Source organism: Cinclus cinclus, chromosome 4 (assembly GCF_963662255.1).
Source record: "Cinclus cinclus chromosome 4, bCinCin1.1, whole genome shotgun sequence".
NCBI classification, from domain to species: domain Eukaryota; kingdom Metazoa; phylum Chordata; class Aves; order Passeriformes; family Cinclidae; genus Cinclus; species Cinclus cinclus.
Window position 1 is genome coordinate 24,419,283 of NC_085049.1, and position 24,640 is coordinate 24,443,922.

The 24,640-nt window shown below is 41.4% G+C and overlaps 1 protein-coding gene across 2 annotated transcripts in view; it reads right to left on the minus strand.

The window, feature by feature from the left end:
• The window catches only part of PARVB (parvin beta), a 49,549-nt gene continuing 24,909 nt past the window's right edge, over positions 1-24,640 (minus strand). For both annotated transcript variants that reach the window (XM_062491803.1, XM_062491804.1), the window contains exons 4-13: positions 22,118-22,220; positions 18,543-18,683; positions 18,067-18,182; positions 12,341-12,399; positions 10,727-10,746; positions 9,360-9,421; positions 8,100-8,168; positions 7,109-7,210; positions 5,424-5,496; positions 1-3,038 (exon numbers count right to left, since the gene is read on the minus strand). In XM_062491803.1, the coding sequence (XP_062347787.1) occupies positions 2,962-3,038; positions 5,424-5,496; positions 7,109-7,210; positions 8,100-8,168; positions 9,360-9,421; positions 10,727-10,746; positions 12,341-12,399; positions 18,067-18,182; positions 18,543-18,683; positions 22,118-22,220 (822 nt within the window). In that variant the 3' untranslated portion in view covers positions 1-2,961. The remainder of the gene's footprint in view (positions 3,039-5,423; positions 5,497-7,108; positions 7,211-8,099; positions 8,169-9,359; positions 9,422-10,726; positions 10,747-12,340; positions 12,400-18,066; positions 18,183-18,542; positions 18,684-22,117; positions 22,221-24,640) is intronic.

Here is a 24,640-nt window from a genome sequence, read left to right on the forward strand (position 1 = left end):
TCAATATTTGTTTATTTGAATAAATAGTACAACTGTCAAAAAAACATGCATAAATACTCCTGCTGTGAATTTTAGCAAAAATAGCATTGCATTGTAACTTGCTTACAGTACAGAACTCTTATCACTAAGATGGATGTCTCCAGTATATGACAAGTCCAGAATTTTATCTGCAAGGCTGGTCTTTAGTAGTTAGAAATCCAGAGTAAACACTGTTAAAAACAGTAGAAAATACTCTTAAAAATACATCAATACTGAAAGCACTGGGATGTGGGGGAGATAAGTAAAAAATCCTATAAGGTTTAAATTGATTTTAAAAAAATCTGTCACTGTTGGTTTTTCATCTTGAAAAACAGAATGCTGCTGAGGACTATCTGAGCTTCTTCTGTGGTAATACAGCTCAGTGTAACTGAGTGTGTCAAGTAAATGCACCTAAAAATCAAGTTGTATGGACTGGAAAAGACAGACATTCATTAAATACTTAAAAACACGGGAGTTTTAATGCTGTTGTGCATTCAGCACTCCAGATGAACGCAACAGGATTCCAGCTGGTACCCATAGGTAAAACCCCAGTAACACAAATATAAAATGAGTAACATTTTTAACACTGACTCAGCTTTCTGAGAGGCAAAGAATTATTGTGCATGTGTCACAGAAAGGTATGACAAAAGCAGACTTATAGAGAAGCTTCACTTACATGGCTCCTCCTGGAAACTGGGCTTACTGGGACGAAGCCACACTTCAGTTCAATCTGCCCTGCTCACAAATCTGGTTAACAATAAATACAGTGTCTACAGAACAGTGAGCTGGCCAGACAGCCAGGAGCCAAGCAATGAAAAAAGCATTTTCCCTATGCAACATCTACCAACAAACAAAACCACAACAGAATGGGCTGTGACACCTGATCCAGGGAGCAGTCCTGGCTGACAGGGATATTAACAGAAGGAATGCTGAAGGAGACCCATGGTTGTAGCAAGGGGACCAGAAACACATAATTCAACAAAACACTCTTTTATAACCTGTCATAACCTGCTCACATGCCCTGAACATGCCAGCTGTATGATCCCAGCTCAGAAACAGCCATTGCCCTTTCCCAAGCCAAATCACCCTCACCAATCTCTTTTTATCTTCTGTTTGCTTTTCATGTTAATACTTCTTGCAGTTTCAAAAGCTACACTCTCTGAAGGTCTTTCCCAGCAACTCAGAGAATAAAAACAGAGCTGGCACCTCCAACATCACCTGTGGAAGGCGGGGTGGAATGACAACTCTTTTACAGACTTCCTTCCTGCAAATAACCCTGCGTTGAACTAAAAGTTTGAGACCTTTCAGTTCAGTGACCTTCCAGCCTCATGATACCTTTATTTCTCAGCACAAATGTCAGACCAATTTCATTCACCTGCCAGGAGAGCTGCCCCACCAGGCCTTAGCACCTGTGCAAGTCTCCTCTGTTGGTGTTGTGGTGTTCAGTGGCCCCATCTGAACTGCACATCCACTTGTTCCAGGCTCAGTTTCAACAGCAAGAGGTCAGCTCCTTCCTAAAATACAGGCGTGAAGAGATTCCCCAGAGAGCCTTGCAGAGCAGAGGGGATCTGAATTTTTCATGCAAAGAAACAGCAACTTCCTACCTTCTTTTATTTTTAGAGGTGTGAGGGGAGGTGATCCAACTAATACAAATACTAGAACTCAGAACCCAAAAATACAAAGCAAAGAACCAGAAACTCATTTCTCTCCCTTTGAGACGAAAAAATGTTTGAGAAGGGAAGGAGAAAATCCCAATTGTAAAATTATACCATTCAAATACTATGTTTCCTCTTGAATCTGAGCTCAAAAGCAAATGTTTGGTGTAAAAAATCGATTTTTAGGGAAAGAAGATGCCAACTTACAACAGGACTCAAGTGAGCCCATGGAGCAGAGCAATTCTACCTACTCTCCTTCAAGGCACTCTGCCTAGTGTCTCACCCAAAGGAATGGCTGCCCATAAAACAAAAGTTGCTGCTGTGATAGATAAAAGCAGCAACCAAATCTCTCCTCTATGTGCTCTAAGGAAAAGGGTGATATTGAACACATATCCCACATATCATTTACTCTGCAAATGCCAATCCCATTTCCTCCACAAAGCTCGCTTCAAAAACCTGCTCAGATGGCTCCTGTTCCAGCACATTCCCTCTGTTTCAGGAAGGAGTGGGGAAAATGCACTAATCCAGCCCCTGCCTGTGTAACCAGCTCCTGACCAACCTGACTGAAGCTGCCTGCTTAACAGGTGACAGTGGCCCCAGCAACCAAATTTCTCCCAGAAAAGATATTAAATAAAAACTAGACATCAGAAGACTAGTTGGTCACCCCATTACAAGACTTATTCTGTGTAAACACTAAATGGAAGTAACACTGAGTAGAAAGAGGTGAACACCAACACTGAAGCTTTTGCTGTTAGCTTTAGACAGTGCCTATAATTCCCCGCAGCCCAACCCACCCAACAGAACACACAAACCCTTATTCAATAGGAAAGGCTCAGCTTCTAAACAAATTCCAATGGTGATTTTCTATTGTTAACACTCTAAGCCTGGAAAACCATCAAATGCCAGTTGCAACCAAGCAGTATGCAGAAGAAAGCTTTCTGCAGAATCAAAGAATCTCGAGCCATGAGGAAGGTCTCATGTTTTCCCTGCTTATTAAAGTAGTTAGTGGCATACTTCCTTTTCAAAAGAACATTTGTGGGTTATAGCAAACAACAGATCCATTTGAAAAAAAGTGTGAAATACCTACACATTTTCAAGTGACCTAGAGAATACACATGCATCATTTTTAGTGAGATTGTCTTACAAACTACAGAGAGAACACATCAACTGTAGGAAGAATGCATGAAGTACATAGCATAAGGCACAATGGGAGCATGCAGAGGGTGTGTTTATTGTAACTTCTGTCTGAGGAGGTTGAAGGGTGAAGAGACCTCAGCAGCTTCCAGGATCACTCAACGTTCTTGTACTTCGTGAAAAGGTTGTACAGAACCCTGAGGGTAGACTTCAGGTCCAAGTTGACAACATCTGTAGAAGAAAAGGAAAAACCCTTAATTTACATTTTGTTCTCCCTCATTTGTCCTGACAGGAACAGAAGTCCTCACATCTCTGAGCTGATGGAATTGTGAATTAAAAAAAAAAAAATAAATAAAAAATCCAGAGAGTTCTGATCTCCCCAATCCTTTTAAATGCCCTGCATGATGTGCTTCAAAACAGCTTTACAGTCATATAGTCACAGCTAACTGCTCTCTGGGAAACAGAAGGTAATGCCCTTCCTCAGCTAAAACTGGCTACAGAGAAAGTCTGCTTCTGTCAGAGACCTGGGATAAAGGCTTTGGGAAATACTCCTGATGACTTCCCTGGCCACAGAAGCAGTCAACAAGCAGTCACACACAACCTGAGGTACTGAACCACATCCAGAGCTCTGCAATGATATGGTCCATGGATTAACAAAGCTTTTTATTATTTAATAACCTTTCTTATCATGCTTGACCAGGGAACAGGTCTGGAACAAGGGCTGGAGTGTGTCCAGGGAAGGAACAGAGCTGGGCAAGGGACTGGAGCACCAGGAGGGGCTGAGGGAGCTGGGAAAGGGGCTCAGCCTGGAGAAAAGGAGGTTCAGGAGGGACCTTCTGGCTCTGCACAACTCCCTGACAGGAGGGGACAGCTGGGGGGGGTCAGGCTCTGCTGCCAGGGAACAGGGACAGGACAGGAGGAAACAGCCTCGAGCTGTGCCAGGGAGATTTTCCCAACTGAGTATTGGGAAAATTTCTCCAGCAGAAAGGTTGTCAAGCATCAAAACAAGCTGCCCAGAGAAGTGATACAGTCCCTGTCTCTGGAGGAATTTAGATCTGGCACTTGGGGATGTGGCTTTGTGGTGAACACGATGGTGCTGGGTTAATGGTTGAACTCAATGATCTTAGAGGTCTTTTCCAACCTTAAGGATTCTATGATTCTAATCCAAGAGGCAATTATTACCCAATTCAGGGCATGGATTCACCTGCCAGGTTTCCAAGCCTATTAATGAACAAACGATGGATCAGAGTACAGCATTAACAGAGCATAACTATACACAGAATGTTTTCACAGAGCTTCAGATTCTCTGTCAAAATGAATTCTTGTTCTGTGAAACAGACTGCCAAGACCTTACAAATGACACTAGAGTGACAAGCCATTGCCAAGATGTGGCTGTCCTCTCCAAGGGAGCAGATTTTCAAGAGCCACAGTCACTTTCAGGCACACAGATACCACAGGAGCACAATCACTCCAACAGCTGGGAACTGCTGCCAGGAATGGCCACACAGAGAAGAGGAAGGAAAACACAGAAAAAAAAAGATGGCACATCCTGCAGCAGCAAAAAGCAAAAAATGAATGTGGTACAAGCTAATTTGGCTCTCCAACTTATATTAATATTCAAATTTTCAATCAGTAAAACATTTAAAAGCACATTTTGCTGCTTATTAAATCTACACAAGCAAGACCTGCTATAGTGTTTTACTATTCATGATAGTGTAAGGATGAAAGAAAGCCTTATGAAAAGGTAACCTCTTCTGGTTTTCATCATTCTCTTCAGAATTTTCTGCATTCCTCAGGATCACTTTTCATCCCCCAGTTTACAACAACAGTACTGATAGCATACATAAGCCAACTGATATGGTCTTTTGCCTTTTTTCCCCTCTGTAACCATTTCCACTGTTTGTTAATCTATTTACTATCAGCATTTTGTCTCATTTTAAGTCAGACCAAATGTTTCTTGGGGGGGGATCCTCATTTTCCTTTGTTCTGCAGAAGATTATAACACATACATAGTCTGTAACACCGGGAATAAAAATTGCTCATTTGCAGTTATAAAGTTTTAATTCCTGTTTTTATCCCTAGTGCAAGGAACAATGCAGACCTCATCAATAATTAATTTTAAAGTTCAGAGACTTAAAGGGAAAACTTGGGTGTTACACTTTTTAGTTCTGACTTACACATCCACATAAATCAAGATCATCATTTGCTACTGGTTGTCCTAAAAAGAGCCCTAAAGCCTTCCAGTTATCTGTCACTGAAATCCAACCACAGGAGTCCAGACTATCACCAGCTGTAAGAATGCCAAGAATTAGACCATGAAAAGCTTTCTGCTTGGATTGTTATTGAAAACACCAGCTGAATTTATAATGTAGCACTGAACAGCTCTTGAATGATTCACTACAGCTCCACTTGGACACTTCAGTGAATCTGCTCCAATGAAGAAGCATGGGCATGATATACCCCAGGCACAGACCAGGAATCCTTTGGAAAACTCTCAAGGGGTCCATTCACAGCTCCACTTTGTGGGACTGTTGCTACTTTGAATGCAATTGCACTTGAAGTGCACCTGCTCTGATGACTTTATACACAGTTTAAAGGTAAGTGGCATGTCCATACCTTCAGGGCGAGCTTTTGGCTTCTTCAGACCTCCATCTTGCATCAGCTCAAAAGCAAAAGAAACATTGTGCACCTGAAAAAGGTAAAGGGTTTCGAATCTCAGAGTTATATAGGCATCAAAAACCTTTAATCAAAAAATTTTAGGTGCTTTATTCTCTCCATACTTGATAATTCTATTTAAATCAATATTAAACATTTACATATTTAAGCACAGCATGAAGTGCTTGGTGACAGCAGTTCCTGGGCAGGCTGTGCAGAGAACCTGCAAAACAAGCTAAGCCCAACTGTACATAAAGAGCTTCTGAACAAGCCTCCACAGATCACACAGGAGCATAAATTCAGAGGAAAGAAAATGGTCAAAAAGGGAAAGCAAAAGAAGGTAGGTGTCTTCATTTAATCTCTCCTTTGAGGAACAAAAATGACAATTTAAAGAGATCTGCATAGCAGATTTCTTGTCCACACTTACTGAAATTTAGGCAAGGTAATTAGCATTATGAATTCTGTGGAGTTTTGTTACAGCACATAACAGTTCTGGAGATACATAGCTTATTACTCAGGACTTTATTAACCTCTTTCACCTGCTGCATTTCCTCTTCATTCATTGTGACAAAACCAATCAACCAAACTTTCAATGTGGTATTTTTTCCCCTCCCAAACACAGAGCCTACCTCTCCTTCAATTTACAAATCCCCATTCCTCAAGGCTGAATCTCCACACCAAACCACACCATGACTTCAGGAATACTGGTAACCACTATGAATTTCAACCAGTAATAAAAAAATTGTAACCAAACAGACACTGGCTGCAACTCAGCAGCCTGCATTTCTATAAGGGCAAAAATTGAAGATAATGGGATAAAGCAGCAAGAGAAAGCTCCAAAGGATGTGTGAGATGTAACAGAGAACCATCCCTCCCAGAGACGTACCTTTGCTGAGGGGCTGACAGCAGCAATCCATGTGGAAGCTGTTATGAAAACCCCATTTTAAACAGCACTCACAAAGCTTTCCATCTTTTAACTTTAGCCAGTGTTTACACTGCTGACCTAGCCCCTCTCCTGCTGCAGCTCAGCCAACACAAAACCTGCCCTCTGCACTGCAGAACCTGGCAGAATGATGAGCAGGGGGCACATGCAGGACTGCAGCAGGACCAGGCTCAGGGTATTCTGATAGAGAGAGAGCAAATATACACAGATGCATGTGCAGGTCTGGGAACAACTGTAGACAGAGGCAAACTTTTGGTTGTGACGTTAAAACACAGCCTAAACACTTTTCTCATTGTGAACCCAAGGAGGGACACAGGACAGTAGAGCAAGTGTGGGGCTGAGAGCAAGAGACCTGAAGAATGCTTCAGGCAGTTCTACAGTCTAAAAAATTATTTTGGTTATGCAAAGTACTACAAAGTACAGAGCACTCATTATTGTATTTATTCATGCTGGACGTTCATAAGCTTTATGTGTTGTCTGATGCCAGCAACAGAATACCTTTCTTCCTTAACTATGGGGAATTTACCCATTCATTCCACAACTTTAAGTGGTTTTAACCATCAAGTGCCACAGCCTCTTTGCTAGATCTCCTGAAGAAAATATAGGTTCTGTTTCACCTGGCAGAAGGAGAAAGGATAAAACAATTGAAAAAAAAAAAAGTGATAATAATGCAGAAAGAACATAACCTGGAGTTTCTACCCACCTTTTGATCAAAACTTTCAGGTGTCAAGTAGAAGTTGTGAAGTGGAACAAAATAGTCCTCAAGGAGACCCATGAGCAAAACCAAGTAAACACCATCTGCAAACTAAAGAGAAATATGAGGAGAAAGCATCTGTTTGTAAATCAGCATTCATAAACAAAAACAAAGAATGCTTGGCCAAATTATGTATTTTAATTTTTTTTTTCTGGCACAGATGTGTGATATGGTTCAGGAATCTCTTCTTGCTTTCCTCACGTTCATTTAATTTGCTTGAGGAATCCTGCCAACTTCACAGCAGTAGTTAAAAAAAAACCCCCACACTTCCTGGGAAACATGTTTGTACATTATATACCCCAGTCCCAGTGCTACAGTATTTCTCATTTCAATCAGAATCCTTCTTAGCTGTATGTGTTAGACCTTCGAATCTTTGTCCTTAAATCAAAACGTGAAATTAAGACTCCCCTCTCACAGGGGATTTCACAAAAGAATTTTTTCCCCCCAAGTCAAAATAGATTGTTTATGGTTTCAGCAAACACTAAATAAAATCCTACATATTTTCAGCCACCGTATTCAGTGTTCCTACCAAACCAGATGGCTAATGACTGGCTAAGGGGGATAATGTTATGCAGTTCTAAGACTTCCCACTTGTGATCCCAATATGGCACATGTGACATCCTCTAAAAATATAAATTCTTGGGTATCTCTAAGGCATGAAGCAACAATTTCTTGCGTCACGTAAGATCCAATAGCCCATCTATTCCAGCCAAGCTGTAAAACAGCAGTGAATGAAAGACTAAGCCAGGCTCAAATAAATTACCCATACTCCTGGTATAATTCCCTGGATATTGTGCTTATCATTTTGCTGACACAATAAGATAACCATCTCTCACAGCTCACTAAACTCTGGAAACAAGACCTGATTCTGCTTAGCCAAGCCCATGTCTGAAAATTTTCAATTTACACAGATTACATCCAAGAAGACAAAGCCTCCTACCTGGGTTTCCAGCTCTGTTACTTCCAAATTCAGTTTATTCAAGTGTTTGTTCACAAAGGTGATCAGAGACTATTGATTAAAACAGCAGAAACAGCAATGTGAGACACTTGACTCAGTGCTGATATGAAAGGGTTAACATAACCTTTGAAGACATTTTTTAAAACACAATATGCATGTTGGCTGCCTGCTTCTGCACAAAAAAAGTACACAGAACTGCTGGGTTTGTTGCACCAGATGCCAGAACTCGGCAGATGGTGCTGTTACATGCAGCATTCCTAGCACATCGAGCAAACTTTAGTGTCCTGGGAGAACCCTGTGATGACACTGCTGCCTGGAGTGAGCAGTAGGTGCCTTTGCTGTCCCCACTGATTCTTCCAGGTTCTTGAAGGTGTGAACAACACAATGTTGTGCACACAACTCTATTCCTGGAGGGATGTGTGCAGTCAGCACACAGATTACAGCCAAGATGCAGCCCAGGTCTGGGATTTCTATTCTAGATGCAAATCCTGGCATTACAAACCAGATCTGTGCAAATGGATTGAAGCACAGAGATCTGTCAGCTCACTTACACCACATCCAGAAGGGACACAGAGCAGAGTGCTATCAGTTTTATTGTGTGGAAAGAGTTAAGTTAGTTCTTTATCCATTAAAAAACACTTTTCTAGAAGACATTTCAGGCTGGAAAGATAAAAATCTTCCCAAGATTTCAAAGCATTATTTTAAAAGCACACATCCTTTATTTCACACAAGGGGAAGGGACAATTTACAACACTGATCTTCACATGCTGCTCTCCTAATAAGCTGCTTAACAGCCAGGTGGAACTATCCGATGGAACTACATGGAGCCTCTTATATATTCCCCCAAAGCAGCAAGAGCTGGCAAAGAGAGATAAACAGCTACATTACCCCTCTGCTCTAACACAAAGAAGTGTCAAAAACGTGTCTGGATGGATGTGTTGTGCAATGATGCTCAGCCTTAAAGGACAAGCCAAGAGACCACAGGAATAAGTGCTTAGCACCTGGACAAAAGCAGCTCTTTTGTAAAAGCTTTATATTCAGCAAACTTCTCTATGGGTGAATCACATTTTAGGGTACTGTGGAAAACATCATCTGGCTTTGAAACAGCGATCCTTAGGGATAAACACCCTTTTCACTATTTCAGATTCCTCTTCTGTTATCTGCTGGATATTTCTGGATATCCTCCCAAAAGCATAGAACATAAAGCAACGTGGAAAATAAAGCTAGGATTTTGCTTTTTACCTTTTTGACTACGCTGAGCTTGTCTGGTGCGTGATCAAAAAGCGTGTCAAAGGCATCACGCTCTGGTTTGGGGGGAAAAAATTGAAATCAGAACACCTCCAACAGCACAAGTGTGGGAAGCAGGTTTCCTGTCCAAAGCTTAAAGGTTTTTCTCCTCAGAAAGTCACGTAACAGAGACCCAAGCTAAAAGTAAGCACCCTATTTTGGTGTCAGGCAACATGCCAGAGCAAACTGCCCTGGGAATTTTAGAGGTAACCGAAAATAAACATAATCACTGATTCCCCTTTTCTGCCATTCAAAATTAGTACACAAAGTATGTGGGTGAAAGAAAAAAATAAAATGAAACAAATTCTGACTATACCCCAATCCTAACTTAAATAGCTATGGTTGCATCCACATTCATAGTCAAATTCAGACATTAATCTGGTTAATTTAAAATTACTCTTAGTACCCCTGACATCAGTGAAGCTTAGAACTGAACTCAAGTGAATTCTGATTCAGCAGTGTATGAAGAGCAAAGATTACAGATGGTATAAATATTTAAATAATGTTTCTACCTTCAAAGCACTGTCTATCTATATCTAATTCAACCTGGTTTTAACAGCTTTTCCATGATCAAAGACTTTTTATTTACACAACACATTTTAATCGTTTTCTACTGTCAACTAAACATGTTTTAATCTAAATTTCCTTGTTACTTGAAGATACATTATTTAGCCCCTATAGCTCCCTGACACTACTTATTTCCCAGTGTCTTATTAATATTTAATATAGATACATTACAAGAGGAGAAATTTTAGTTTTGACATATTATAATTGGCAAATACAGAAAATTAATTACTTTTTTCATCCTTTACAGGAGCATCCATCTTTAAAATGAGAAATTACTTAATGGCACTAAAAAAAAATAAATGCAAAAAGGGAAATCTCTTGGCAGCAACACCAAAAGAAATGGGTTTTGTTTAGAAGACCAGACATACAGGTGGCAAGGCCTAAACTTCAAAGTCTAGCAAATACAGGAGATAAGATTCTCCATACAAAGGAATTAGATCTGGTCCTACCCATTATACTCCACATCTGCATGATGTAACAAAACCTGCCCCCACAACACATTCCAACCTAATGGAATTGCTCAACCCATTGTCTTGATCTGTTGAAAGAAAAAATGAGCAGATTTATGTGAGAGAGAAGGAGAGAGAGGAGGAGAGAGAGGAGGAGAGAGAGGAGGAGAGAGAGGAGGAGAGAGAGGAGGAGAGAGAGGAGGAGAGAGAGGAGGAGAGAGAGGAGGAGAGAGAGGAGGAGAGAGAGGAGGAGAGAGAGGAGGAGAGAGAGGAGGAGAGAGAGGAGGAGTCAAGTTTGTTACTTACCAAATCTTCCCATCATCATCCTGCAAGTCAGAGAATTCAAAAACATTAAGTTAGTTAATGAATAATCAGTTTGGGAAAGCAAGAAACTGGCCCTAAAAGGAGTTTCCCTTCATTATGCAGGGGGCCAACAACTTGTGCAAACTCAGGGGGCTGAGCACATCACAGACCAGACCCAAAGTGCTGCAGGAATGCCCCCAACAGAGCACCAGTGATGTCAGGGAATCCCATTTCAAATTAATGGAAATGCTTAATTACATTTTATATACAATTATGACTTCTAATCCATACTTTTTATGATGAAGGGTGAATGACTAAATGTGCTTGGGTGTGCATTTCCACAAATATAATCTAAACCACACACCTTACAAGAAGCAAAGCCATCTATCTCACTTTAACCTTTCTTCTCTGAAGAAAACACATTCTATGTGAATATAACATTATGTAAATAAAACTGCCACATATGAAATACACACATAGCCAGTAACATCACCAGACATATGCAGGTATTTATCAGCTAAGAATCAAGCCCTGATTTGCACAGAGGAATTTGAAAGTATTCAGTGAGTGCTGGATTCTGCTGATCACAGCATTTTCCATAGGTGTACTTGTATCTGGATATGCAACACATTAAGCAGCAACCTCTCAATACTTCATATTAATTAGTTCCATAAAATGTATGTATAAACACACATGCAAATCTCCAAACATCTTGCTAAAAAATGTCCAAGCCCCAGCCTGCAGATCACATCTTGCAAACCACATCTGGAGGAGAGCACAAGCTCACTGCATTGTTCAAGGGCACAAAAGAAAGGGGAGGAATCTTGGCCACAAACCTGAGCCAGAGCTCTGATCCTGCAAAAACCACTGTGAGATTTTTAATGTCCACACAGAGACGTTATGATCTCATTTCTGAGTGCTTCCATCTGAAAGATCTTCCCCACTAAGCACCACATGGTGCTTCATTTATCTTCAAAGCCACGGGAAGCTGAGCCAACTCTACAGGGAGCCAATACACTGATAAACTGAGGGAGGGCTCATGTAAGCCCCTCTTAGAAAAGATGCCTTCAGGCCATGTGAAGGAAAACCTCAGCTTTCAGTTGAAGCCAAAATGCATGTCTAGCCTTCTCCTTATAAAAAGGACTGTAAAAACATAAAGCAAAGTAAGCTGGGACAAAAACTGGAGAGGAAAGAGGTTCGTTTGTTTTTGCTGAGCTCTTTTCTCCTTGCAGTTTTAACTGCATCACTTCAGTTTAGAGAGCTATGCTGAAGAATTGCCTTTTGTCAAACTAATTCTTCCCCAAAATATCTACATTAGCCCTTCACTTAATAGAGAAAATAGTACAAAGCACAAAGCAGATATGTATAGCTACATCAAGTGGGCAAGGGGAAAAAGGCTCACAAAAGCACTTTCAGTTAGAAGTTTCCAAGACACAAGAAATTCCAGAGGACACTTCTCCCTTGTAGCATATTTTCAGAGACCAAGTCGTTGCCATGTAGTTAAAAAAGCACCACATGAAGGGATTTCATTAATTTAGCAAGGGTGGGGGACCATTAAACTTCTCTCTCATGCTCAGGAATGGTCTCACATCCTGCACTGAAGCGTTTTGTGCTTACTCTGTCGTGGTGGTCAGCTCCTCTGAAACATGAGTGGTCTGAAGGAGGCCTTCACGTTTCTGGAAAGGAAGATGCAATTAGCAAAGGAGAAGCTCATCAGGGGCTCATTCAGCATCTTTCAGAGCACCAGAGGACGGAACTGCATGAATTCACTAAGTCTCACAGAGGCAGAGGTGGAACAGCCGAGGCACAGGAGGATTCAGCCCCGGAACAGTGGCACTGACCAGGCTGACAGCCAAAGGGATGTATGGAAATGTGCATTTACACATTTATTTTCAGCTAACTGCCTCACTAACAATTCTCCCCCTCCAACCACAGTCAGCATAATGCCTGGAACACAAATTAGGAGTTTGTCAGCCTCATCTCAGATCCCCACAGGGCAGCTGGTCATGTCATGGTGTCATCCAGCCACATCTGGCAGCCTGACTCTCTTCGGACAGAAATTACATGGGTGGCATTAGTGGCTAGTTTATTGGGGGTGTTTTTTGCCTTTACTTTAGGACTGAAGTATGATTTTTGTGTTTGGACTTAGTTGTTTATTAATTCTTATCTAAAGTACAGTGAGTGCTACAGTACTTTCAGTTAAGCTAAAAATAAAAACATGGAGCTGTATCTTGTTCATTACAAGGTCTTTTAAGGCCTAACTATCTTAATTAAAAACTAACATCTATATAAATTATACTTTTGACTCAATGATTAAACAGTTGTGACCTGTACTGTGGTACTTTCCATTTAACTAAAATTTACTACCTAAGACTAAGAAGGAAGAAGAGCCAATACCTAAGAACCTCCATTTTGTCTCATACCTATTACTATATTTTAAAACCTCAAATTCCAAACCCTTCACAGAAGCACAGAAAGTTCAAAACTCCCAGGCTTTGGGGTTCCAACAGGGTGGCTGTTCCCAGGCCAAGGCTCCAGAGTGCTGGCACAGCTCTGCCACAGCAGGCATGGCACTGGGGCCACTGCCACACCCCTGACAGGGACACATCCTCCACAGAAACACAGGGAGCACAAAGCTCAGCTAATGATGTCACAATGAACAGTGCTTCCCTGACACCAGGTTGACTCTCTCCTTGGCGTAATTTTCTGCATGAATAAGAAGTCTCTAAGCAAGAGAAAGAGCATGTGTTGAGACAGTTTCAAAATACTTCAGATGGTGGAAGATCTTTCACCTGAGTGAAAAACTTGCTCAGCATCTCCCTGTGTTCCTTTCAAAACTATGCCTGAATGGAGGAATTTCTTTCCTCTGTTTCCTGTGCTCCCAAAGCTGACAGAAAGAGCTCGAATCTCAGCAGCCATCTAGGAACCAGGTCTGTCAGAATGACTATGGGGAGGGTTAATAAAGCTTTCCAGCTCAGGTAAGCAGGGAAACAACCCCCCAGGCACAAGCTCTGCACACCTTTACCATCTCAGTCATGCTCACCAGATGAACCTCAAGCAAGAACTTATCAGGGAGAACATCTTTGAGGAGAAACACATCCTTCCCCAGAAGCAGCCTGAGAAATGAGAATTGAAATCTGAAACTCAGCAAGAGGAACTCCTGCCCCTCCACTCACTGCTGAAGAAATGAAGACAGGCAGAGCTGCTGGAAGGGAGAGAGCCTGGCTGGAGGCAGGGGGGGGCTGTCACAGCTCCATGCCTGACAGAGCCCTGGGCTTTGTGCTGCCAGCTGGCCACGTCTCCACAGCCCTCACTTCCTTATCACACTCCTATCTCATCCTGCTGCCCCCAGGGAGCCATGGGAATGGTGCCAGAAGCTTTGGGGCAAAAGCCAGCATGACAGCATGGATGGAAAAATGAGGAGGCATCTGACAGGGCAGTATTTTCCTGCACTCAAAACAATGCTGTCTTTATTCCATCCCACCATGTCTGTCCTTTACTAACACAGGGCTCAGGACCTTCCAGGCACCCTGAGCCCCAGGAGAAGATGGTGTAACCTGTGAACAAAACCTCGGTAAGTGATGACTTGTGAGTAATGCCTCCAAGTGCCTAGTAAGAAAAAGGAATGATTCCAACACTGGCTCCCCAGCTGGTGGAAAAGGAAGCACTGCTCCCCCTCCCAGGCAGCTGGGCATTGCTAGGTCTCCTGACCTTGCAATCCAAAAGCAAATATCATTCCTTGATAAAACGTTGATTCCTTTCACCACTGGCACCAGACACATTTATTCTTCATCCTGGCTTGACTTTGACCTTTCAGTCTGCAACTCAGACTAAAAGGGAATTACTGTAAAAATAACCCAGATCTCCCAGCAGCACCAAGGTGGGACATGCTGCAATTTTAAGAATGAGGCTGAGGCAAGCTAAGCATAAAAGATGACAATTCCTGAGCCTTGCAAAAATAACCAACACAGTGAGCCTTAAGGACAATTTTTACACTTAATTCTGAGAACTTTTTTGTTTTCCTGAATTAGGGTATTTCTTCACCGTAGAAGCTTACATTTTGAACAGCAGGCAGAGTCAGCTGGAAAATCTCAGTATTTTCAATTCTCACTGGAAGTACCACCAAAACCAACAGAGTTTCTCTTGTCCCTGCCCTCCTTGAGGAGGGCTGGAATGACAGGCATGTGTTGAGTGACACCAGCATTAAAGCATGTATCACCCTAGACTCTTAACTAATCACTTATGAGTAGCTGCTCACAGGATTTTAACTAGAAGATCCACTTAAACCCTTGCTCTGCCAGGACCCTTCTTGGGTGCACATTGCCATGGCTACCCAATTTCCTATTTCACTCAAAGAAACCAGCAAGAAAACTAATTCTGGAGGTTGATTTCAGAAAGGCTTTCAAGTTACTTCCAAGTAACTCTGCTCTTGAGAGGGGCTACGTCATGGAGGCCATTAGGAAATAATAAAAACAAAAGTGGTTTCTGCTGGGTTGGTCTTGTAATTGTTCCACACAATATGGAAAGACAGGTAGACAGCTAAAGGTTCTTCCTGCCAAGGAAGGTAAAACAAAGTCATCTCCAAAACTTTTGTGGGTTTCTGAGCAAACTAACAGTGCAGGACCAAAAAAGGATAGTGCATTGTTTGACAGACCCAAACTGAGCTACAGATACTTCTCAGACTGCAAATCAATTATTTTTAATTTAAAAAAAATATGCAGCACCTGAAGAAAGTCTCAGTCTATCACCTCAAGATGCTAAAGGAAGAGAAGAATTTAAGGCAAGTGCAGAACTTCCATGGAACTGTGGAGATCTGGATAAATACCTTCCATGTAGCACAGTCCTGTCATAATATTATCTCACTTTATGGATCAGGACAGTGACAGTAAGAAAAAAAAGAGCCCACAGCACTTACACAAGCCCATAAGGTGTTCTGCATTGCTCTGGGATGGGCCGTGGAAATGCACACATCGTGGCTGAGCAGTAACTTGCTAAACCACTTTATTTTAATGATGTAAGCACAGTCCTTTTGGGGAAAAAGCACCTCAGGGATCTGCACAGTGTGAGGACAGCTCAATAGGTGGATAATCAAAGTCACCCCTGAAATTGAGACTTAGCTAGTTTTGAAAAATTCAGTGTGGGTGTGTTCCTGCAGCATACTCCCACAGCATCTTGCGTGGATCTCTTGATGCAGGATCAGTTCTGAAAGACTTGCACAGAGGTCACTTAAACTGTCTATTTACCCCCTCAAATGTATATCTAAGCAAAAAGAGGCATTTAAATGAACACCGCTTAGTTAACATGCCATCTAGTTTGACAGAACCATGTTCACTACTGAGATATGTAACAAGAGATCACTTTAAAACAAATTGTAACAGTGGCAATAATCTCCTTAATAATAGCTTTCTTGTTTGGATTAGGAACAATCTTCATCTCGTCACCATTCTGTCTGCCATTAGTATAACAAAGGCTAAACAAATTCCATTTAAAGAGATCTTTTTTACAGATCCAGTATGTATTTTTAGACTAGATTATGTATGGATGCTGAACTACAAAAATTCCGTTTACCAAACTGTAAGACAAAAGCTCTTTTTCCAGAAACAAACATGCTCTGTTTCATACCACCCCTTGCTTTCCATTTAAATAAACAAAGATGAAGAGTTGCAAGCTTTTCCTAGCAGTGGGTTAGGGACTGAGAGAAGCTTCCTTTTGCCAGGGCCAGCTGTGGCCATGCCCATCTCCAGGACTCCAGGCTCTAGATCCAAGAGCAAGAGCCTCTAGGATTTGGCCTAACTCCCACTATACCTGACACCTTCAGGGGACTATACCTGACTCCCCTGGGGACACAGGTGTTGCTCTCTCTCCTGCCTAGTTTCTTGTCAGCCTTTATGCCATCCTAGTCTCAAGATCCAAGGACTCTGGTGAACCAGATGTTGTCTCCCCTATGTCCCTACAACAGGAAAAGAAGTGAAAACTTTCTCCACAGCCTTCCCTCTGCTCTAGAGGTAGATGGTTCTGAAGCTCGAACTAAGGACAAGGAAAGGGAGGCTTTACCTTTCTACCTAATTTTTTTTTTTTGCCATATTCACAGAAGACACTTCACTGTACTGGACAGAAGGAAGTTTTTAGCATCAGGGTGTGAGAGAGCTGCTGACCAGCTTATATTTATATATTCCTCCTTATCTTTCTAAGACAGACAAAATAAATTTAAAAATAAATCAGTCTCCTATCTACATTCATGTTACTTTATAACTAACACACTGTGTTTAAATGACTTTAGCTCTGAAGGAACTAATGCAGTTCAAAATTACCTCCTGTAGATAATACAAACACCTATTGTGAACCAGGAGCATCCATCTGTTTCTCACTACATCACATCCTGCACATCTAGAGCATCCAGGCAGGCATGCTGGAAAACACCATTACTTAAATATAAAGCAAAATGAAGCTCATCTTATCAACCACCCTGCATCTTGTAAGGGGATCCAGGTTTGCAAAACAGGGTGTGGGATCACTTCTATCTTCTTCATTCTTGAAAGGAAACTCACAGCTGGAACAGTAAATGGCACTTGCAGAATGAGTGCCACAGCAAACGGGCAGGAGCAGAGGGCCAGCTGGAACACATCTGCCTGGGGTTCAGCAGCTGGGAGAAAAACTGGGTTCCCATGGGAAGCTTTCATTGGGATAGAAAGCAAGGAAAAAGAAGCACAGATGCTTGAAAGTAGAGTCCTTGTAGAGGGAAAGGAAATGGTTGACACCAAGCAGAGAAAGGAGTAATTACACCAGTATCTAGGGCAGGGGGAAGCAGTCAGGACTCCTTAGGTCAGATCTCTTCCCCATATCTAAGGAAAGCTAACAAAAACACAAGACTGTGAAAGAAATGATGAAAGTCTATCAGGCCCGCCAAGGAAAACAACATGTATAAGTCTGCACATGAAGTCACTGGGGAAAAACAACACTGCTAACAGGCATTCCAGACTAGGGAGATTTTATGTGCTGAAACTCATTCCTGTCCTGTTTAGGTTTCAATGGCTTCTCTGCAAAAAATGTATGACAAAGAAGAACTGTACTGGAGTGACAGAAATTACAAGTCCAATGCCTCCTTATACAAAATTCCATTGCATACTTTGAGCTTGCTACTGCAATAGCAAAGGGTAGTCCCAAACTACTAAAGATGTGCTGTTCTTAGGTCTCATTTAAGCACATGCAATCCAAAAATGCATTCCTGGGCATGGGGCTCACTAAACAACTGGGACACACATTTTCTGAATGACAAGAGATGGGAGGCAGTTGGTGGGAGCAGCCCAAAATGCCCTCTGCTCCTCCCAGGAGTTGGTACTCACCCGTACAACCACCACCTGCACAGACACGTGCTCGGGCAGCCGGATGGGAGCTCGGAAATGCATGGCCAAAGCCACCAGAAGGTGAAGGATGGAAATCAAATTCTTGCCATGGATGGCTGCAGGGAACAAGGGAAATGAAGCAAGTCAAAGGATACTGAGGGGTTATTTTAAAGAAACATCTCTGGGCGGGGGGTGGTGGGGGGAAAGGCAGTGCTTTTGGTCAGCACAGTCTTTTTATCCTTCTTCTCCTATTTCCTGAATTAATAAGGCCTACAGTGGAACATCACAGGTAGCAAAGCCTAGATTCAGCCCTCCCTTTAAGCCTAACTTATAAGTCCGAACTCTCTGATCACAGACAGGCAGACCCAACCTCTTGCTTTTCACTGCGCTGGAGAATACTGAGGAAAAGTGCTCTTAGCAGACTTCCTAAGTGATATCACATTGACTGAGACAGAAAACATGATAAGAGCCCTTACAGTCAACATTCCACTTGATTGTCCAGCCATGGGGTCGGAGTAAATCATGGACAGCTTCCAAGACCGTCTGCAACTTCTGCTTCTGACCAATTTCAGATTGTGTCACCTCTGCCACATTCAGTTTACGGTCAGCCAATTTTTCTGCATTCGAAAAACAAAATAAATAAATAAATAAATAAATAAATAAATAAATAAATAAATAAATAAGGGCAGACAAAACCAGACTAAACTGTGTGGAGATAACAAGCACTGGAGTCCACTAGAACTTTTCTAAGAGAATTATTTTCCTTGGAAGGAAAAATAGCTGAAAGTAAAACTTTCACCGAAGTGTGTCAGTTCAAATAAAAATGTGACAAAACGGTAAGGTCTGGCTAACATGCTCATCAATCAGGTATCAAAATATGTAACAACTTTCAGCTTGACATCAAGGTAACAGCAATATTAATTATACCTCCCCATTTCTTACACTGAGAAAAAGCATTTGTCACAACACAGCCTTCACAGCACAAGGAATCAGCACAGGTGTACAGGACTTTTTTAAAGTTAGTTTAGGACAATAAATGGGAAATATTTTGTATGACCATTTACTCCAGCTTGATAAGCTTTATGTCAGGTTAGCTGAAAGTATGAATTTAAGCTAAATCACATTTTGCATCTTCAAACTCCCAAGACTCATAAAACCCAGGATTAGTTCAGTGGAACTAATTTAAAGAGTAAGTTGGTATAATCATGTTGTTGGCATTATCACATCATGATTTCAAAATGAAATCATACAGGAAAATGTGTAAAATTCCATTATTAAAATTTCAGTTCTGTTTAGTAAAATAATTATTTGTGGCCAAAGTCATAGACAACTCATTCTTCTCTTCCTCTGTGTGGTGGCCCTTGCAAAAGAGACAGGAGGAAAAAGTCTCTAAGAAAAGAAAAAGCAAGGAGCTGAAGGTGGGGAGAGTCCTCCAGCCATCAGATCTGATGGCTGATCTCTATTCTCTCTCCACACCCATGAAAAATGTGGCCAAATTCACTGTGATGATCTGTCCAGTAGGTCAGGACTGGTTGGCCATATTCCAATTATATACTATTCCACTCTCTAAAACAAAAAACATACTTCACCAAAACTGTTTTCACAAAATGAGATTCTAAAGAATCTGAAGACTCTTTCAGAAATGTTTCAGAGTTGTCAAAATTCCTCTTATTCCAATAATGGATGTATTTCTGCTCTCAAGTTCAAGAATATGCTTCTTCTGGATGTTTTATCCAGCACAAGGCATTTTTTTTTTTTAAAGTGGCAGCAATACAGAAGTGCTCTAGTAACCCAAAGATAAAAGACTTGCAGGTTATCAACCAACAAATACTTTGAACATCTTGACTGTTTCTAGCAACCTAAAGTAGGAAATTTTTATCAATATTATTTAATCAAGATTATCAAAACAAGCAAAGAAACTTTTCAGTCACATGTTAGGGCTCCCAGGTTAGCTGTCAGTCAGCAAACAAATATACTTCTTTTCACACCAACATCATCTATACCAGGCAATTCCAGCTCCTCTGGCACTGCTTGCACCTTGATAAAGTTACTTAAGCAAGGAGCTCCACGTCCATCAGTCATTTACTTATATCTTATTTCAAACCACTTCAGCAAAAGCCCTGTGACAAGGTGTTGTCTTTCACCCTTTTTCTTTTTTTTTTGGGCCCGGCTATCAAGACAAAACACCTCTCACTCACAAGGAATGGTTAACTACTACTTGAAGTTCAATGACTCCACCTTGTTAGTTTTTCCTGAAAGGTGAAGGAAGCTGAAGGAAGAAACAGAGACACTACTGAAGAACAGCACAAGACTGGGGCTGAGCTGTGGTAGCTCCAGGTCAGGAGGGATGCATCTATTCTCCAGTCAGAGGCACAAAACAAAATAAATTAGTAAATTGCTGGTGCAGTTACAGATCTCAGGCTGCAAGATGTCCAGGTCCATCTTTCCTCCTGTGAGATATGCTAGGCCTGACTGATCTACACAGAGAACCACAGAACCATTTGGAAGGTTGGAAAAAGCCTTGAAGATCACCGAGTCCCAGCACTAACCCAGCACTGCCAAGTCCACCACTAAACCACATTCCCAAATGCAACATCTGCAGGATTCCTGAACACCTCCAGGGATGGTGATTCCACCACCATCCTGGGCAGCCTGTGCCAAGTTCTAACCACCCTTTCAGTGCAAAAATTTTCCCAATATCCAACCTGAACCTCCCCTGGCACAGCTCGAGGCTGTTTCCTCCTGTCCTGTCCCTGTTCCCTGGGAGCAGAGCCTGACCCCCCCCAGCTGTCCCCTCCTGTCAGGGAGTTGTGCAGAGCCACAAGGTCCCCCCTGAGCCTCCTTTTCTCCAGGCTGAGCCCCTTTCCCAGCTCCCTCAGCCCCTCCTGGTGCTCCAGCCCCTTGCCCAACTGCATTCCCTTCCCTGGACATGCTCCAGCCCCTCAGTGTCTTACTTAAACACATATTTAGGTACATCTAAGCACCTTCTAAATGTCTGGAGGCTTGAGTTGTGGCTCCACAGGGAGTGTGAGAAAGCAGTGACACCAGAGACAGCTACAGTGAACCCACTGCCAGCAGCAGAAACAGAATTATGAATAACAACTGGATTCCAGCAAATATTCCCCAGTAAAAATTTCTCGTACAACTGATCCATACCACATTTGGAGGTTTCTGGCTGCAGGCTAACCCAGAAGTGCTCAAAGTACTCTTCTTTCATTCCTCAAGTTATTATTTTTTGAGGGGTTTCAACTGCCCACGAAGGTAATGGTCATTAAGTATTTTTTAAAGCTTGTGGATGGTCATCAAAACACATTTAAGGGGTCTGTGCAGAAAGTCCAGCAACCAGGGGAACCAGCAGCACTAGATGCCCCTGCCCCACAGTGACACACACACCCACCACAGCCCAGCCCACTTTTGAAAACACATCAGACATGAGCTGAGAGTAGCCTGGCTAAGAAAAAGTGTGGATTTACATGGTACTGGAAGCCTCGAGCCTCTTTGTTTTCTGAAAGCATTCCCATAAATCACTGCATTATCCTGAGTCTTCTCCACTGTGCTTCCTGCATCAACACACACATTGCAAAGATAGAAGGGGGCTGCAAAATCCCAAATTCTCAACCGAGTGTATCCCTTCATGTGTCACTCACACAGAAGTGCACATTTTGAACACATGCCTGCTGCCATCCATTCTCTTTTTCTCCCCCAAAGTAATACTATCAGGACCACAGAACAGCTCCCAGCCCAAAAGCTTTCAAAAGCAAACTGGACTGACAAAATTTTGGACCGCACGGCTCCTGCCTGGCACCACAGACATGAACCTCTTCACTCCTTTCCTACCCCATTTTTCAGCTGTCTGGATCACTGTTAGTCCATGAAACAGATACCTAGGAATCATCTGGATTTCCTCCCCTCTCAGCAGATGGCTGAAGCAGCTTTCAGTGAAATCAACTATCTCCCTGAGAAGTTGAGTTACTGCATGGTCTGCAGTTTGGAAGGGGTTAATTTTGGGCCCTCCCAGGCTTTGGGGTCATTTTCTCTTGTGTGGACTCACCCAGCAGCTTTTGCAGCACCTGCCCATCATAAAGGTCCTCTTCAAGCTGTTTGACAATGATTCTCTCCTCCACCAGCACATCGTTAATCCAGTCAATTAGAACCTGCAAGCACAGAAAAATGAGGCAAATGTCTAAAGCCAACTGAAATATGTTCCTTCCACTCAAGGCAGTAATCAGGACTACAAAACAGGTGAACTGCAAGCATATTTATGTATTTCAAATTTGCAGAGATAAGACCAGAATTTAAAAAAAAGAGAATAAAAGCATCTCATTGCCCCCTATTGCTTTTAATTCAGGTCTTGACAACAGGACAAGGCATTTTATCCTCAACTATTGCAGAATAAAAAAACTCCAGAATTAAAATCTTGGTCAAATGGGTCTGATAATCATTTTATGATTTCAACAGTTCCCACATGCTGACTACCATAACTACAAAAATCATTCAGTTACCTGTAAAACAGGAATGAGCATAGAGAAATTTTTAACAGAAAAGAAACTGAGCTAAGCTTTCCAGGTGCCAAAGACAATTATTTCCGAACAGTTATAGGAAAACAAGCTTTGACTGTGTGAAGCTGGTAGTAGCATTCTCCTCCAATTTATAACTTGGAAATTTAAATTAATTTCACAAAAATAACACAATTCTGTGGGAAGAGTCACAACGTTAACTCCTGCTACTTCCTTGGTTCTATAAGAGAAGAGTATTGCCAATGACAGACATGAAAAAAATCCATTAACCAGAGCCACCTAAAAAACAATAAACTTCATTTAAATATTCTGTAATCTTTGATTTGCACCATATAAAACTGTGGAGTCTTTAAATTCACTTTCTGAATAGTCCCTATATTTCTGCCTCTTTTGGCAGTTGTGATGGCTAAGAAAGTTCTGGGGTTTTAATACACATGAGACTGTGAAACAAAAACAAATAAACAAAATATATGCAGGCTTGCAGTGGAAAACACCCACCTTGGGAATCCTAGGGAACATGAGCATTTGAATATGTTGGTCATGAGGACATTCAACCTGAAAACCTCAAATAAATCTGGCTAGGCTTAGCGACCATGAAAAAGTTTACAACCGTAATGTGAAATACTAATGCTTCATGTACCTCTAATCCATATCTTTAGTACTTCCAAAGCATGCTGAAAATACACAGGGCTGAAAGTCAGCTCTAAAACAGGGACAGGATGTAAGTGGCAAGTTTCAGCTGAGTGATTTGGCAAGTGCTCAATCCATGGAAAGCAAGGATCAGCATCAATGCTCACCTGTGTAAATCACCTTTGCCCTCTAAGCGGGCCAGAGGGATTAAAACCTCACTAATAAAAATTACTCTCCCAAAAACCTGCCTTTGAAATAAAGTTTTTCTGATAAGTTATTCACTATTCAATATCAGCAACTTGTGTCAGAAGTGGTCTTCTCTCACAGGAACAAGAAGAGGGGAGGTGACTGAGGACAAATGGATACACAAGGGTGAGCTCTGCAGCAGCAGCATCACCATCCCATTGCTCCCCTATGACAAGTCAGCAAAGGATTACCACAGCTGGAAGCCAATGAGAAGCACAACACTGTCTTTCACCTCTAAAACCTCACCAGTTATACACAAAAAAAAATCAGTCCCAGATAACAAGACATCATCCAGAAAGATATTTCCAAAGGTGACTGCCTAATTCCATAATTATACAAGCTTGAAACACATAGACATCCATAAAAAATCAACTGAAGAAATCAAAACCATAAAAGATTTAAGTCTTCTTAAATCATAAAAGATTTACAGAACAGACTTTCAAAAATTATCTGAAGGCCAGCAGAAGGTATTTCATCATCATATCCTATTGCAATCCCTATAAGAAGGGATTGGATTTCAATAAGTCCTCAAAAGCTTCATTAAAGGAAGACTCAGGATGATAAACTATTTGAAACCATTAAGAAACATTTTGTTTGTCCTGTGTTGAATGGTATTGAAGTCAGAATCTAAAAAATGCCAAGGAATTAAAAATAAAATAAAAGATAGAAAATCCCATTTCCAAGAGTGCAGATACACAGGAATCACAGTACAGGGTCTTAAAAAAGGAAAATACTTACACTATGTTCTAGTTAAATGCATCACAAAAAATTAGCACTGTAAAGCTTTAAGTAAAAAAACGACAAAAAAGATAAATTAAATGGGTCTAACTGCAATTAGTTTATTATTTTAATAGTTTAGTACTCATATCAAAGAATAATATTCCAAAGAACTTTCCAACTTCTCTGCTATTCAGACTACAACTCCAGCTCCACTAGAAAAAAATTAATTTGCAAAGGAAAAAAGATATTCCAGGGTTTTTTTTTTCTTTACTCGAAAGTACCGTATTGAAAAAATCCCAAGCCTTTCTTGATTTCTTGATTATGTCTTGAATAGAAACCTGGAAAACATTTTCAACAGAGTTGTTTTCTTTTTTTTTAAACTTTTACAGAGGAAACACCACATTGTTTATTGAAACGATGAACATGCACAAATAGTTTCTGACTCTGCTCACGGAAGTCAG